At 42.7% G+C, this 16,720-nt stretch overlaps 2 protein-coding genes across 3 annotated transcripts in view; one reads left to right on the plus strand and one right to left on the minus strand.

Annotated features, from left to right (window-relative positions):
* Window positions 1-16,720, plus strand: part of LOC143941218 (uncharacterized) — a 354,111-nt gene that overhangs the window by 60,186 nt on the left and 277,205 nt on the right. The window lies entirely within an intron of this gene.
* PLXNA3 (plexin A3) overlaps window positions 1-16,720 on the minus strand; it is a 162,963-nt gene that overhangs the window by 11,101 nt on the left and 135,142 nt on the right. The window contains exons 20-28 of the mRNA XM_077463262.1: window positions 14,233-14,375; window positions 11,167-11,423; window positions 7,686-7,752; window positions 4,783-4,929; window positions 3,203-3,362; window positions 2,310-2,413; window positions 2,117-2,213; window positions 1,549-1,739; window positions 1,280-1,449 (exon numbers count right to left, since the gene is read on the minus strand). Of these exons, the coding sequence (XP_077319388.1) occupies window positions 1,280-1,449; window positions 1,549-1,739; window positions 2,117-2,213; window positions 2,310-2,413; window positions 3,203-3,362; window positions 4,783-4,929; window positions 7,686-7,752; window positions 11,167-11,423; window positions 14,233-14,375 (1,336 nt within the window). The remainder of the gene's footprint in view (window positions 1-1,279; window positions 1,450-1,548; window positions 1,740-2,116; window positions 2,214-2,309; window positions 2,414-3,202; window positions 3,363-4,782; window positions 4,930-7,685; window positions 7,753-11,166; window positions 11,424-14,232; window positions 14,376-16,720) is intronic.

Here is a 16,720-nt window from a genome sequence, read left to right on the forward strand (position 1 = left end):
AACTGGAAGAGAGATAAATCCTTTAGGCAAAGGTTGTCCAGATGAACCTGTGACTTGAATGCCTTGAGTTCTGAGAAGGGCAAGAAGAGGTGCTAGGGCCTTTGTAAATACAGAGGATAGGCCAAGAAATATTGGCCGAAAATTGACAAAAACTTTAACGATTTTCAGGTGTGGCGTGAACATTTTTAGATCTTTTTGGTGGGCCACAAGACAGAAAATTTTGAGAAACACTGGAATAGACTGTCCTGTGAATTCTCGTTGAAAAAGAGCGGGATGAAGCTCTGAAATACCATATAAAGGGGTCTAGGTGGAAGTGACAGTAAAAAGTGCGACGTGCAGTGTGATGTAACACCTTGTCATCCATCTGAGACTAAGCTCTGAGTGGTTGAGTTTTAGCACCAAATAAAAAAAAAAAAAATTGTACTAAAAGTAAATAAATTTCAAGTATACCCCCTTTCTCTTACATGGTCAGAGATACAGGGATGCCTGTCCTACCTGTACACAATGCTGAACTGCATCTAAAGTCCAGACTTCTCCCCTTTCAGTGGGCACACCCTTGAAGGGGGTCTTCAGGGACTGGGTTTCAAAGGGGTCGGCCATAGCCCTGGACCTGTATAGCACCCTGTGGCTGACTATACGTGTTGCACTAAATGCAAGATCCAGTGTCCAAAGCAACATTACAGGCTGTCCCCACAGCATGGGGTCCAGGAACGGTTCCAAAGGTTTACCAAAGTTTCATTAATCTGGATACACTGCTTTTATTTGTGGCATTAGAAGGCAGTGAAGAGTTGACTGATGAATTTGAAGATAAAATAAGGAAGGGAAATAAAAAATTAGTTAAGCTCGGAGTGATTTCTCCATAAAGTAGAAAAAGTCCATTCCCGTAGGACACTAGCTCAAAACTGAGGACTCAGAGAGTGGGGTAGGGTTATAGGAGAGGTGCCCAGTGGGTGGGTCCTCAAAATCTAGCTAGTGTCTAATTAACTGAAGGTATGGGCTTTAAACCAGCGTCTGTCAATATTTTGCCTGTTTCCTGTACTATAAGATTAAGATACATTTATGTACCTTGGCATGGATTTAGATAATGTTGGCTTTAAATATCCTATAAAGTTCTAAACAGTGTCAAATTATAACTAGATCTCTTCACATGAAATATCAAAATGTCAGAGGTTTGTGTGTAGGTTTGCTCTTGTTTGTCAGGCGGTTCTCATCTCAGATTGTGTTAAGGGTGCAGTCATTTGACAGGTGTGTTTCTGCTCAGACATATAAATGTATTTACCAGTTACTTTTCCATGTGTGTCGGACGTCTGGATCCGTTATCTGCCTTTTATCAGCTTGCTCATCTAAATAGTCGAACATGTATTTGATGGCAAGAGGCAGAGCGCTGCCTCGGTGGGCTGTGCTGAACACCGTCTCAAACAGGTCATCCACGAACTTCTGCAGAGTACCCTGCAAGGGGGAACAAGCCAAAAATAATTTGTCAACCCTTTGCACACTTCATACACAACACCCCAGCCTTTTAGCCCTGGTGGTAAACAATGGTGTTACCTTAGTGGCCAATAACCGGGTGAGATAAATCTCAGACACCATTTTACTGCCACGGTCACCCTCTTTATGGTCCGTGTGGTCATGATTCTTCACCAGATGCCAGAGTTTAGTGCCAGTTTCTTGGTCAGGCGTGATCATGGGCGCTCGCGATCTCAAGCTGTCTGGGCTGCTCGATGTCCGTAGAAGACTCTCTGAAACGAGAAATGGAGTTCATTTGGTACAACTAAAGAATGCAGAGAAGAATCTGGCAAAAGGTCTAATCAGTGACTGAGCATACATAATCCAGCAGTGAAAGATTGGCAAAGAGCAGATTTCCAGCTGCCACTTGTCCCGTCCCCCAATACAATTATTTCACAGGATTTACATGAGAAGAAACAACCAGGGCCAGCAATAAATAAGATATTAAATGATGATTGCTGCTATCCTCACATTTTTACACTTATTCCTGTCAGTCTAAATATAAAAATGGTGCAAGAAAAAAAACATAGCTTATGTACTAAAGAAAGGGGGAGCTTAGACTGGAGGGCATCAATGAGAAAGGGAGTGAGAAAGTGAGTAATATACTTACCATAACGGCTGAGGGAGCGGGTAAATGTGAAGGAGTTGGTGATGTTGTAGGCTGATACCTGCTTGGGAATGAGAGCCACGGTGGAGCCATCTGTGACCTAGTAAAAAACATAAGGGGCAAATCGTAAATTCAAAAATAACAGGAAGCGCCTCGGGAAGAGGCGATAATGAACTATATATGCTGTAAGACTCACCTGGTAATGTGCCAGTGTGTTCAGCCTCTTCCAGTCGCACTCAATTTTGGTGGTGACATCCTCATCCTGGAGCACAATGCGGGTGATACGGCCCTGACGCCATTCTGCAGAGAAAGACAATTGAAGAAATCACCAGTATGTTTTATTGGCCTAAAATATATTTTATTGATCTAACACAGATCACGCATTAAAGCAAACCTGTTACCCTTTAGGAATTTATTGCTGTAAACTGCCCAGGTGTCCTGCCAAATTGTACGTTAGGGTGTTATGTATAGTAACATGGGTACAAATATGACTGCTCCACAGTAACTTCTCAACTCCAGCCCTCAAAGCCAAAATCCAGTAGACTCATTTCACACATTAAACGCAAGGGAAAAAAAAAATGGATTTTGGTCCTCACTGTAAAATCCTTTCTTTAGAATCCACTGAGAGCACAGGACGTCTTAAACCTTTGGGATGTCCAAAAGCTAAAGGGGCAACAAAGCAAACAACCACTAAATACCCCAACGTTACCAGAAACTGGGGATTACCTTCAGCTCAGAGAGATGTCTGAAGTACCTTGGACCCAAAAGCTGCGTGTCAATCAGGAAGAGGCAGAAATATCTACCTGGTAGAACTTATGGAACGTGTGAAAGGAAGACCAAGTGGCAATCTAACAAATCTCAGAAGAGGAGGCCTCATGCCAAAAAATTCAAGAATCGCTCATTTCCCATATTTTATTCACAATAGTAACCAGTGTAAGAAAAAAAAACATCATTAATTACGCCGGAGAGTCCGGAGAAAAGAAAAAAGTGTAAATACTAGCAGTTCGAGCACCTTAAGGACCAGAGCTGGGCACTTTTGCTCTCACAGCACATGGAGAAACATTAACAATGTGAAACCACGACCCTCACCTAAGTCCATATCCTCTGCTTTTGGCCTCTGTGTATAGGGAATCCCTTTGTACACAGCATCCAGAAGCTTGTCCTTCACCTGGGTAATCGTATCGCAGTTGAGAACTTTAACAGGGACCTCTGTGCCATTCTCACTGTCCGGACAGATGCAGCTCAGAGTCTAAGGTGAAAAATAAAAACCGTTAAAGAGAACCAGTCACAAATGGGCCTATGCAATCTGAATTATTATAGTGTTCCCTATTAAAGATGTATAACCCCCACTCTCTTATTTAAGTTTTTTCTTTGAATTACACCGTCAGGCCTAACTGGAGTGTCGTAGGGTGTCGAAGGGTTTACCCAAGGTCTGATTGTGGCTGCCCATCAACTGCCTTACTTCACACAATGCACACAAGCTGAAACAACGTAAAAGATCAGGCAGAAGACAGGCCTGCAACTATCAAAGTTCAGGTGACCCTCCAAGTACCTCCCTTTTGACAGCCCCCATACTTCTATCTGGACATGTTCCATTTAAATTCGTCACAATGCCCAAGTTTGCAAGTTTTCATGTGTATTAGTAACACGCACTGTTCATGTGTTTTATTTCTAACATACCCCAAGGTATGTCATTGCAGGAAATAACTCCCCTAACCCTTCAAACACCACAATCCTGCATGTGACTGCACCCGCTGCATTGCAGTGCATGGGTCAAAAATGATGTAGGTAAGTTTTTTGTGTGTTGATGTTTGTTGGAGACTAATAAGAAATGAATAATAAAACATGCACACATAGAACTAAACGAGTCCTCAGGCACAAGGAGGCGTTCACTGTGTTAACTAATCCATACACGTAGATTTATTATTCTCTAAGGTTATGTTTAGTTACATATTTTACCCCTTTTTCATTACTGGCCGCCATATTTTGCGCTTTTCATTCTTGCTTATATTTTTAAAGTTGCTATGTAAAAAAAAAAAAAAAGTTTCTACTGAAACATTGTATTCTAATCATAACTGCTAGCCAATCACAGAGCACTTTTCTTTAGAGAGATCCAGTGTGTGAAGACATGCATTAGATGTATATTTAGAGGTTCAATGTGGGATTTACCACCTTTGGGGCACCATATACTCTTGAGGAGGAGGAGGAGGAGGAGGAGGAGGAGGAGGAGGAGGAGGAGGAGGAGGAGGAGGAGGAGGAGGAGGAGGAGGAGGAGGAGGAGGAGGAGGAGTTCTTCTCTGAAAGAAGGCACGGTGGGGGGTTTGTATTAAGCAGGCTTGCAGTGCACAATTGTGCTGCCCGTCAGAGGCCTTGCTTACACCTCATCATGAAGTAGGCACTCTTGGCGATATGTGAACATTACAAGAATTCCACAAAAAGTTGGGCAGTTCAAAAAAATATTTGTTTCAAAAATTGGTAAATGGTTTATCATGTGTCAATATATTCTTTGCCCATTGCAAGAACAGAAAACTTTCTAAATATACACATATGCTTTAGGAGATGTGCAGAGGAGTAGACGGTGAAAGACCTCGGTCAGGGGGCTGCATGCATCCCATGGTACAGTGCATCAATATATACTAGAAATATGAAGACCAATAAAATAGACTGACCAGGACTTTGTAGTCGATCTGTTGCCGGATGAGTTTGTCCTCACTTAGTGAGTAGCGGGCTTCCCCAGTGATGGCGTCAATAGGACCTTTCTCCATCTGCTGCTTTATCGCACAGAAGAGCATAAAGAGCGGCTCTCCAGCACATTCCTATAATCAGGAAATACAACCCTGTTACCACCACCTTTTACTTACGTCTGTCACATGACTTGGCTACAAAAGGTCACTGCTGATGGGAATTAAAGTGATTGTAAAAGCTCTTTTTTTTTAAAACACCAAATAGGTTTCTACTTACCTGCTCTGGTTTTGCACAGATTGACCCCAAACCTCCTCTTCTGGAGCCCCCTGCCAGTGCTGCAAGCTCCTATTCTTCTCATCTGTCACCATAGGAAGCCCCCCCCCACTCCCTCCTCTCATGATTTGACTGACAGCAGCAAGAGCCAATGGCTCCTGATGCTCTCCAAAGCTTGTGAGAGCGGGAGAGAAGAACTGAAGATGGGCACAGCACTGGATCAATACAGGACTCCGGTAAGGATTAGGGAGGGAGGCGAAGGGGGCAATGCTGTTAAAGGGTTTTTTACCTTAATGCAGGGAATGTATTACAGTAAAAAAACATTTCACCTTTACAACGACTTTAATCTCATTATGGACCTTATTCAAAGGCCGGAACCCCTATTGTGCGCATTAGATCTGTCTGAACTAAAAATAAGGGAATGGGATTATCGACTTGCCTGTGAAATTCCTTTCCCAGTGTAGATCACATGACACAGGAGGGCTCATTCCATCACAATTCCAAAGCTTTTTTGTGTATTCTAAGACCCCATACACATCATTAGATTTTCTGCAGATTTTTGTCTTCAGATTTACCAAAACCATGTAGTGAAGGGCCGGCCTGATTCCATACACATTGAAACTCCTAAGGTTTGGCCTCATTTTATATGATTTTGGTAAATCTAAAGACAAATCTGCAGAAAATGGGGGGAGAGCCCGGCATAAACATCGCTTTTGTTGATGCGGAGATCTGACGTGGTTTTTTTTTTTTCCCCATTCAACTGGTTGAACGTTCACCTTTTCAGAAAAAAAATAATAAATGCACATTTTGTTACAGGTAAAAAAAAAAAAAATGTGCATTAATTATTTTTTTGTTGCAGGAGCCTGTAAAGCATTGCACCAGTGATCAGCAGATTTCTGATGCCATGCAGGTCTCCTGCATACCTGTCAGTGTATAGGCTTGCTACACACAGGAAAGCCAATACATGCTGACAGGAAGAGGAAAAGAGATTTCATCTCCAAATACGGAAAGGTTTCTTCACAGTAAGAGCTGTGAAAATGTGGAATAGACTCCCTGCAGAGGTGGATCTGGCCAGCTCAGTAGATTGCTATAAGAAAGGCCTGGATTATTTCCTAAGTGTACAGAATATAACTGGGTACTGACATTTATAGGGAAAGGTGATCCGGGGAAAATCTGATAGCCTCTCAGGGGATCAGGAAGGAATTTTTTTTTTCTGCTTTAGCAAATTGGATCATGGCTCTGCTGGGGTTTTTTGCCTTCCTCTGGATCAACTGTGGGTATAGAATTGGGTATATGGGATTGTATGATATTATTATTTTTTTTTTTTGTGTGGTTGAACTTGATGGACTTGTGTCTTTTTTCAACCTAACTATGAAGAATGGATGAACTACCACAGCACTCACAGCGCCCTGGTAGTTCATTGAAAACTACAAGCCAACAGCGGCAAAGGCTGCCAGACCTTGTAGTTTTCCCATTCAAAGAGCGCTGTCAATGAGTAACACGGCTGGGTGGGCGGAGCCCTGCACAAACACTTTAAAAAAAAAAACGTTGACAGCTATCAGGTGGAGAAGATCCCCCACTAGCTGTCACAGCGAGGGAGAGGGAGGTGCGGGGGCCGGTGCATTCATAACATGTTACCTATTACACCCTTTGTATGGGCGTGATATGTTATTCTAAAGGAAATTTGTAAGTTCTGCATATAATTGTATTCTATTTTATATGTATCGCACGCGGCACTTACAATGTTTTCAGTACATGTTTTGCATTCTTTGAATCCCGATTAGAATTAGCCTGCCTATGATACGCCCCTTGTCACCGGAAATGTACAATTGTAATATTAATGTGATACATAATCATGTGTATAAAAACCTTCAATTGTGTCATAATAAAGGAGAACGGTTATTTGGAAAGATGCGGAGCGTATCTTTTGTAGCAACAAATTGCGATACACCTTGTTTTGTTGAAATTGTTTTTTTAAGTAGCAGCTGAGGTTTAGGGTGTGAGCAAATTGAGCGCTGTGATGATACACCAAGTAGAGGGATTGAGTTTGTGTATCCATATAGATAAGTAGTTATTAATTTGGAACCACTAATCAATATGAGGATAGGAGTCGCCCATCTATAAAATGTCCAGAAAGGTGAACTTCTCTTTTAATGTCCATATTCCTCCTAGGAAAGGGACAGGCCTAACACCCTGTGGTCCCCAATGACCAATAGGAGAGCTTTTCCAGGAGGTCTCATGCTTGTATTGTAATCAAAAGCCTCCCGGAGACACCATCCTGCTTATGTTATAAACCATTAGCTATCGCACTCCGTGTAATATTTGATCCATCAAAAGAATAGCAGCGAGTACCAACAGTATCAAGTATAACAAAAAGCACATTTACAAAAAAAAAGAAAGTAGAGTCCGTTTAGTTGTTTCACGTGGATATCGTGTTGGAAATTTGGGTTTTCAAGATGTCAACTTGCCCTGCTAAGGTGGCGGAACTAGGGGGAGGGGTTAGGGATAACAAAACAGAAGAGAATGGAGGTGACCAAGAGCGCCCCCTATGAAGAAATTGTTAAAGGGGATAGTAGCGATGTGACATGGATATATCGGCTTCTCATCCGCTTACCTTCAGAAACTTGTATAGCAGAAAAGTGAACCAGTTTGTTAACATTTTCTCAGCTACTGACTCCGTCCTGCAGGGAGACACAACGATACAATAAATGCGCTGGAGATTTTCAAACTTTTTTTTTTGAAAGTTCTTATGAAAATGTGCATAAAAATTCTCAGCACATCCGATGACCTGACAAATGACATTTAAAAGTACTTCAAAATTAAGTTTTAACATTTTGATTTTGGAATGAACAGAATCTCCAGAACAAAAACTAAATATACCGGGAGAATTTTTTTCAACTCTCTAACAGCACTTCCTTCACTTGAGAAAAACAATTCTATTTTATTACTTCGAATCTCCGCTTTAGAAAAGAGATACCAACCGATGATCAGTTCGGTCCTTAACCACTTCCCGACCAGCGCACGCCGATGTACGTCGACAGAATGGCACGGGCAGGCATATTGGCGTACAGGTACGTCCAATATTCAATGCCGCCGGCGGCGGCGCGCTCCCGCGCTGGTCGGGACCCCCGTGAGTCCGGTCGCGGGACCCGCGGACTCTATCGCCGCAGGCATCCCCGCGATCGTCTCACGGAGCGGCCGAATGGAGGAAATGCTGAGTAAACAGCATTTCTCCATTCTGCCTAGCAACTAGTGACGCTAATCTCTGCTCCATGTGATTGGAGCAGAGATCAGTGTTCACTAAATGAAAGCCCAACCCCCTCACAGTTAGTAACACACCCCTAGGAACACTTAACCCCTACACTGCCACCCACTGGTTAACCCCTTCACTGCCAGTGTCATTTACACAGGAATCACTGCATTTATATAGCAGTGATTACTGTATAAATGACAATGGTCCCAAAAATGTGTCAAAAATGTCCGATGTGTCCGCCGCAATGTCGCAGTCACAATAAAAATCGCTGATCGCTGCCATTACTAGTAAAAAAAAAAAAAAAAAAAAAAAAAAATTATTAATAAAAATGCTATAAAACTATCCCTATTTTGTAAACCAATCAATAATCACTTATTGCGATTTTTTTTACCAAAAATATGTAGAAGAATACGTATCGGCCTAAACTGAGGGAAAAAAATGTTTAATATATTTTTGGGGGATATTTATTATAACAAAAAGTAAAAAATAATGCGTTTTTTTTTTCAAAATTGTCGCTCTATTTTTGTTTATAGCGCAAAAAATAAAAACCGCCGAGGTGATCAAATACCACCAAAAGAAAGCTCTATTTGTGGGAAAAAAAGGACGTCAATTTTGTTTGGGAGCCACGTCGCACGACCGCGCAATTGTCAGTTAAAGTGACGCAGTGCCGAATCGCAAAAAGTGGTCTGGTCTGAAAGTGGTTAAAAGGGTGAAGTTCACCTTTTGTAACAAAAAAATAAAAAATTCACATGATTTTAACATGCTGTCATAGCTACTGGTGCTACTGGTGCTGTGGTTTAAATTGTGGATTGTTTTTTCCACCTGTTTTGTATGACTTCTATGCTGTTATTTTTATGAGAAAGGCAAAAAGAAATTTCAAAAAACGCAGGATTTTACAGGTAAATGTGCATTTATTATAATTTTTTTACATTGCCGCCTGCAAAGCACTGCTCCTGTAATCAGTGGATGCAATGCCAGGCTCCTGCACTACAGCTAGTTATGTATGACCATCAACACTTTAATCTTTTAGGTCTACCTTAACCACTTCAGCCCCGGATGGATTTACCCCCTAATGGCCAGGCCATTTTTTGTGATGCAGCACTGCGTCACTTTAACTGACAGTTGTGTATTCGTGCGACGTTGTACCCAAACAAAATTAAGGTCCTTTTTTTCCCCAAACATAGAGCTTTCTTTTGGTAGTATTTGATCACCTCAAGTTTTTTCTTTTTCTTAATAATATTTTTTTACTTCTTGCTATAATATCACCAAAAAAATGTCTTCATCAGTTTCGGCCAATAAGTATTCTTCTACATATTAAAAAAAAAAAAAAACACAATAGAAGGTATATTGACTGGTTTGCGCAAAAGTTATAGCATCTACAACATAGGGGATAGATTTATGGCATTTTTATTATTATTATTATTTTTTTTTTTTTTTTTACTAGTAATGGCGGTGATCAGCTATTTTTAGTGGGGCTATAACACTGCGGCGGACAGATCAGACACTTTTTTGGGACCAATGACATTACAGCAATCAGAGCTAAAAATAGCCACTGATCGCTGTTTAAATGTGGCTGTCAGGGAAGGGGTTAACACTAGGGGGCAATCAAGGGGTTAAGTGTTCCCTAAAGAGGTGTTTCTAACTGTGGGGGGGTGGACTGACGGAGTAGAGAGAGATCACTGTTCCTGATCACTAGGAACAGATGATCTCTCTCTACTCCCCGGACAGTACGAGGATCTGTTTGTTTACATTGACAGATCGCTGTTCTTTTTCTCTGTGGAGAGATCTCGGGTGGCTGATGGACACGACTGTCGCTGGGCGTGTGTCTGCAATAGCCTTTAAAGGACCAATACGGCAAATCACACAGCCGAGCTATCCTGCCGTATGTAAACCCAATTAATGAAATCTGACCTGGGCCCTTCTATCTATAGGGGTTACTTCTTTCTCTCCAAAGCCCTGAGTCCTGTGTCTTTCTGCTGCTTCGTTCTTCTGTTATCAGCATAACTTCTGACAAGTTCTCCGACACAGGAGATAAAAGCAGCTGGACATTTGTGTAGGGGTGGGTGCTATAAATAGATTAGCAGAGAGCTTGTCTATTCACAGCACAGCTCTGCATGTTTCTTTCTGCCTCTGACTATGTGGAGGAGGTGTGTGTGTGCGCCTTTCCTCCAATCAGCTGTCACACAGTGTATGCCCAGACTTCCCTCCACTGCTGGAAGAGGAAGTAAAAATTCTAACACAATGTGCACATTCTAAACGATGTAGAAAGGTGAAGACAGCAGATATACAGGTAAAACTTATGTAGGGAGATTTGTTTCATCCCTGTATATCATCAGAGGTGGTTCACTTCCCTGGGTATAGGAGAAGGTTTACATCCACTTTAAGTAACACTTGAAATGCTACGGTTAAAAAATGTGTAATTTAAACTTTTGTGAGATCAACAAATCAAATCAACTGACATTTTCAGATAATGCTGTCAAAGAAAACCATGCAGACTCCTCATTGGTCCTGCTAAGTCTCTGGTGTAGATCCTCTTCATTGCCTTGCACACCCATGTTTGAATCTCAATAAGGCCCTTTGTAATGGACCATGTGGGGGTGGGGGTGGGGGGGGGGTCAAGCACATGAAAACACAGGCAGCAATAAAGTGTTCCACGCCCCATTTATAGTGTTCATATTCAGAAGATCTTCTGTCTTGGTGACTACTGTAACCAGGAAAGCAAATGAGTGGACATAAAAAGGAGATACAAGTTGTAATTCTGATCCTCCTATCCAAATCAGACAAAATGTTTTGGGGTTTCCATTTAATCGGCCACGTTTCCGGAGTGGTACTCGTGTCTCACCTGCGTAGCAGTAGTTTAGGGTGGTTCTTGCTCTCCAGGTTCTTCTCAATGAGGTCACTCAATAGCTGTTTCAGGACGACCGTCGCATATTCCATGCGGCCCTGCAGCGACACCATGGTCAAGGAGGCCACGTTACCGCGGTCCCGCATGGAGAAGCTGCGCTGGGTTTCCAGCGTATGTATAAAAGTCAACAAGAAGGTTTTGTTGTTCAGAAGCTGTCCAAACAGTCTCAGGGCTTTTTCCACATTCGGAGGCATCTGGAGAGAGCAAAAATAATGCAGAATAATAAGTATCTGTTCAAACTAAAAGTCATTTTAAACCTTCAATTTTGTTTTTTAAATAACAAACCTGCTCTGTGTAATGGTTTTGCACAGAGCAGCCCTGATTCTCCTCTTCTGGGGGTCCCTTGTCGGCACTCCTGGCTTCTCCTGCCTTCTGAGCACCCCCCATCCCCAGCAAACCACTTGGGGAGGGGAAGGAGAGTACTCGCCTGGGCTCACTCCAGAGCCCTACTGGCTGAGTCCATAGACTCCCTCATTCTAGAATTTAGAAGCCAATAGCGCCTGCTTTTATCAATCTGCCCTGTGGGGGAGGAGCGAGAGGAGAGCGGCACTGCTCTTGTGCACAGCACTGGATTGAAATCAGGCTCGGGTAAGTATAAGGGGGGGGGGGGGGGGGGATCCTGGACACCTTAAAAAAAATTAGTTGACCTTTTAAAAAATATATATAAAAAAAATTTTACATTTTTTTCAGGTAAAAAATAAAAAAAATAAAAATTTGCATTTACCCTTTTTTTTTTCCTTGGGAGCCTGTAAAGCTCTTGCAGACTGTCAGTACACTGTCTATCCATACCTCTGATATGGGCAGGCAGTTGGGAAAGTGCAGGAAGCTGAATGGACTACAAGAGCTCTCACTGTGCCCTCGCAGTTCATCGAAAACTACAAGCCATGAGTTCATTCCGCCACAGAACTCTGTGAATGAATGGCGGAGACCTGCAAAAGCACGCAGGTTCCAAATTGTGACAATGGGTGCAGGGATAGGGTCCTCCTCCCACTGTCACAGGGAGGGGGCAGATCGAGTGGGTGAGGCGGTGGATGCGCAACATGTTACACCCCAAATACGGATGTAACATGCTGAGAAAGGTGAACTTATCCTAGAATGCATTAGGGTAAAAAAAAAAACCTTGAGGCTTTAGAACCACTTTAACTTCAGAATTCAAAATTTGAATTTCAAATAAAATAAAACTATAAAGTTGAACTCCAGGAATGATCTATATTGCATATCTACATTAATCCAGCACAAAGTATGCATAACTCCTACCTGATGCGCTGTTGGGGTAGGTGAAAATCACTGTAGAAGTTGGTGCTACTACACTGATAGCCAGGGGCGGACTGACCATTCGGGCACTAGGGCACTGCCCGACGGCCCCACGCCACTAAGGGGCCCCATCAGGGTTGCCAGCCTCAATAAAACCAGGGACAGTATGTAAAAATCTGTGTTTTTAAAAAAAAATCCCAAGATTATAGCTGCCTCTCCAGTACCTTTTCGGTGTGTGTGTGTGTATACTTTGTGTGTGTGTCTGTGTGTGTGTGTGTCTGTGTGTCTGTGTGTGTCTGTGTGTGTGTGTGTCTGTGTGTCTGTGTGTGTCTGTGTGTGTGTGTGTCTGTGTGTCTGTGTGTCTGTGTGTCTGTGTGTGTGTGTGTCTGTGTGTCTGTGTGTGTGTGTGTCTGTCTGTGTGTGTGTGTCTGTGTGTGTGTGTGTCTGTGTGTGTGTGTGTCTGTCTGTGTGTGTCTGTCTGTGTGTGTGTGTGTGTGTGTCTGTGTGTGTGTGTCTGTGTGTGTGTCTGTCTGTGTGTGTGGCCCCATAATCTATTGCCTGGGGGCTCCATAATCTCATATTGCCTGGGGGCCCCATAATCTCATATTCCCCGTGGGCCCCACGAGTTGTCAGTCCATCCCTGCTGATAGCCGTGATCTTCCAGGTCCAACTTCCCCTCTGCACACATAGCACAGGAGATCGGACACTGCCGTCATTCAATAGATAAAAAGGTGTCCTCTGATTTGAGGAGTTTGAGAGTAAGGCCGATGACATCACGATCTCCACCTTCTTCAGAGAATGTCTCGTATTCCTTGAAAAAAATACTGCCTCCATTCATAGAACGCCTTGTGTCAACTGAACACCCCAGTGTGCAGAGGGTAGGCCGCTCACACAGAACCCAAAATATTGCAGCGATCGCTGTAGTAGCACCAACTGCTACAGTGATTTTTAGTTTCCCCAGCAGCCAATCAGATATGGAATAGGAAAACGTACAGTGTGATAAGCTGGACCAGTGTAATTAATCAATACAGATCATTCCCGAAGCTCAGCTTTAAGAGAAAAAGATGATTACTGATAATAAATGTAAAGCAATAAATAAAAAAATAAAAAACTAGAAGACTAAACCCGCTCCCTCTTCTGTTTTCCGTCACTCGGTTATTATTATGTCTGTCCACAAAAGCCATAGAATTCAACAAGTTTAATGCTGGGAGAAGAGGGGCTTAAAGCAGAACTAAATTCTCCAATCCTTTACAGCAAGGAAAGACTCTTTGATTTGCAGCTGCCATTGAGCTGCACATGTGATCCGTTATGACATCGGCCATTTCATGGCTGGACTGTTCAGTTCAGCTGAGAGCACAAGCAACTGTGACATGTCTTGGAAGTTACGGTTTTGAGAAAAAGTTCAATCGATTAGTTTAGTTCTGCTCTATTCTTGACTTGGGCAGCAGACAGGGCCCCTTGCAGTAATGATATATCATTTCACAACTGACAGGTCTTTAATAGGAAAATTATGTTTTACTAACTGCCAACTTCTGAGTCATATAGAAAAAGAGTTATAAGAAAGATTCACAGTATAAAAAAAAAAAACGTCAGTTTGTGTTATCCAATAGATTGATGTATACAATACATTTTGTAACATTAAATACTTTTACTAGGATAAAGCCCCATTGTGTACGTTCCACACTGTGAACCAATGGTTGTGCAGTTGTGAGCGAGGCCCCGCCTCCATCTTTGTTGGGAATTACTCACATCCACTTCCTTTAGCACAGGGTGATCCTCAATTCCTGGGAAGAGAACGCGCATCGCATAGGTTTTATATTCCAGGAACGGGATCTTCACGCCATCCATATTGTTCGTCAGCTCATTAATGTCTGTCTGGAGCTCTGCAAAGGCTGTAAAATTAAATAAAAACACACATTTGAGGTCACATAATAAAAATGTCAACTACTGTTGAATTTAAAGGCACGTCAAACAAAAGCCAAACATTGCTCTACACCAGAGATATGCAATTAGTGGACCTCCAGCTGTTGCAGAACTACAAATCCCATGAGGCATAGCAAGACTCTGACAGCCACAAGCATGACACCCAAAGGCAGAGGCATGATGGGACTTGTAGTTTTGTAACAGCTGGAGGTCCACTAATTGCAGATCCCTGCTCTACACTATATAATCAATACTAGTCATCTGAAATGCAAAAATGATTTATTTCCTGAGATCTTTACCACGGTATCTACAGAGCATGTGCGACCAAAGAATTGCTGAAAACTGATGAAAATCCCTCGCTGTGCGAATCGCGCTTTGTTTTAGAGGAAGTTTATTATATCAATTTAATATATAACCTTATTTAGGTGAGATTAATAACGGCACGAAGCAGCAGCTGTATATGCAGAGCATGTGCAATCATCTGCGATTTAGAGGCCGTATAACAAAGAATTCAGGAAAGGAGACCGTCTTTTTTATCGACTAGCATGCACTTAAGGAAGAACTCTGGTCTAATAAAGGAGCAAGCTATAAAAATGAAATGACTATACCTCAGCCATACAATCACTTTCTATCCTCACTATGAGGGCACAGCTAATGAACACGTCACAATAAAACATACAACACCCTCACAAACTATGGGCACTATGTATGAGCAGCATTTGAAGTGCTGGCTGCTCTGGTTCACGTTGATTCTGGCCATGCATGCAGCACAAGCTGTCAGAATCCAATAGGCTGCAGAAGGAGATCGGTCCATCAGCGCTGTCAGCATTGATGGAGTAATCTGTTCGCTTTCTTTCCTTCAGCCCGCAGATGGAAGAAATCTCTGCGCCTTTGTTTCTGCTTCTAATCTGTTACATCATAGAACTATGACCTTGTATTACATAATGGACCTAAGCTCAGGTCTCCCCGGCTGTAAGCGATGGAGAAAGAGAGGCCAATCACCGGACAAAAGTGTGAAGTGCTCCCGAGAATTAGACAAACACTCCATAAAAATTTCTGTACAGAAAAGCTCTGTATTCATTCTCACAATGTGATGAGGGCATGTTAGATAAAGCTACAGTTCATTTCTAATGCTACGTGTGTAAAAAAATAATGGCAGATTAGTTCTCTGCAGGCTGCGTCGGCCGTCTGGCTTTGGTTTTCCCTCCACCTGTAGGAAGCCGTCGCTCATCGCCGCTCCTGACTTTTGGCATAACCTTGGTATGCTGGAATGGGCAGCTGTTCATGTCTGTAGGGAGGGCGGCGTTATCATAACCAACGAAGCTTCCGACTGCTAATGAAATTCTCAAGGGTATGGCCGTGTCATCGCTAAAATTCTAACAGTTCAGCGGGGAGGGGACATCACCAATCCTAGAGCAGATTTCTGCGGCCAGCGGTGAAAACCTCGTGGAATGTAAGAGATTGCATAAGGCACCAAGAGAATTAAAAAATGTAACACTAATTGTATATACAAAGTAAAGGGGATTGTTAGAATTAGGATTGTGTGGCAGGAGATAGAATTGTGCTTCTGCAGCTCTAGGGGGTAATAGGTTTAGTTTATATTAGTGTTCTTCAAAATGCAGCCCAGGGGCAGTATTCCTTCCAATGACAGCACCATTCCTCCCAGTGATATCAATGATGGGACACTACACCTCCCCCAATACTAAACTTGGGGTACTTTTCCTCCCACTGATACCAATGATGGGACACTCCACCTACCCCAATACTAAACATGGGGTACTGCTCCTCCCAGTGATACCAATGATGGGACACTACTCCTCCCCTAATACTAAACTTGGGGCACTGCTCCTCCCAGCGATACCAATGATGGGACACTACTCCTCCCCTAATACTAAACTTGGGGCACTGCTCCTCCCAGCGATACCAATGATGGGACACTACTCCTCCCCTAATAGTAAACTTGGGGTACTGCTCCTCCCAGTGACACAAGGACATTTTCTATTCCCACTGGCCACAATCCAGCCTAGAGTTGCCACCTCATCCCTTTAATCCGGAACACATATCAATTACACGGGTTCTGAGGCTAATTTAATGCAGACAGTGCACTAAGCGAGTTTAATTACCACCTTAATCATCAACAGAACCTGTGTAATTAATATGTATTTGGTTTTAAAGGGATGAGGTGGCGACCGTAATCCAGCTCCCCTAAGGTCTGAATGACAGTAAAGTGGCCCTTTGTTTAGAAAGATCCTGATTTACATCATGGAGACAATCTGCATGAAGCTTGTATGTTGCGCTCGTGTTTTAGAGGGAT

Source organism: Lithobates pipiens, unplaced genomic scaffold, assembly GCF_037356315.1.
Source record: "Lithobates pipiens isolate NorthernLeopardFrog02 unplaced genomic scaffold, aLitPip1_a1.2 Scaffold_3, whole genome shotgun sequence".
Classification (NCBI taxonomy): Eukaryota; Metazoa; Chordata; class Amphibia; order Anura; family Ranidae; genus Lithobates; species Lithobates pipiens.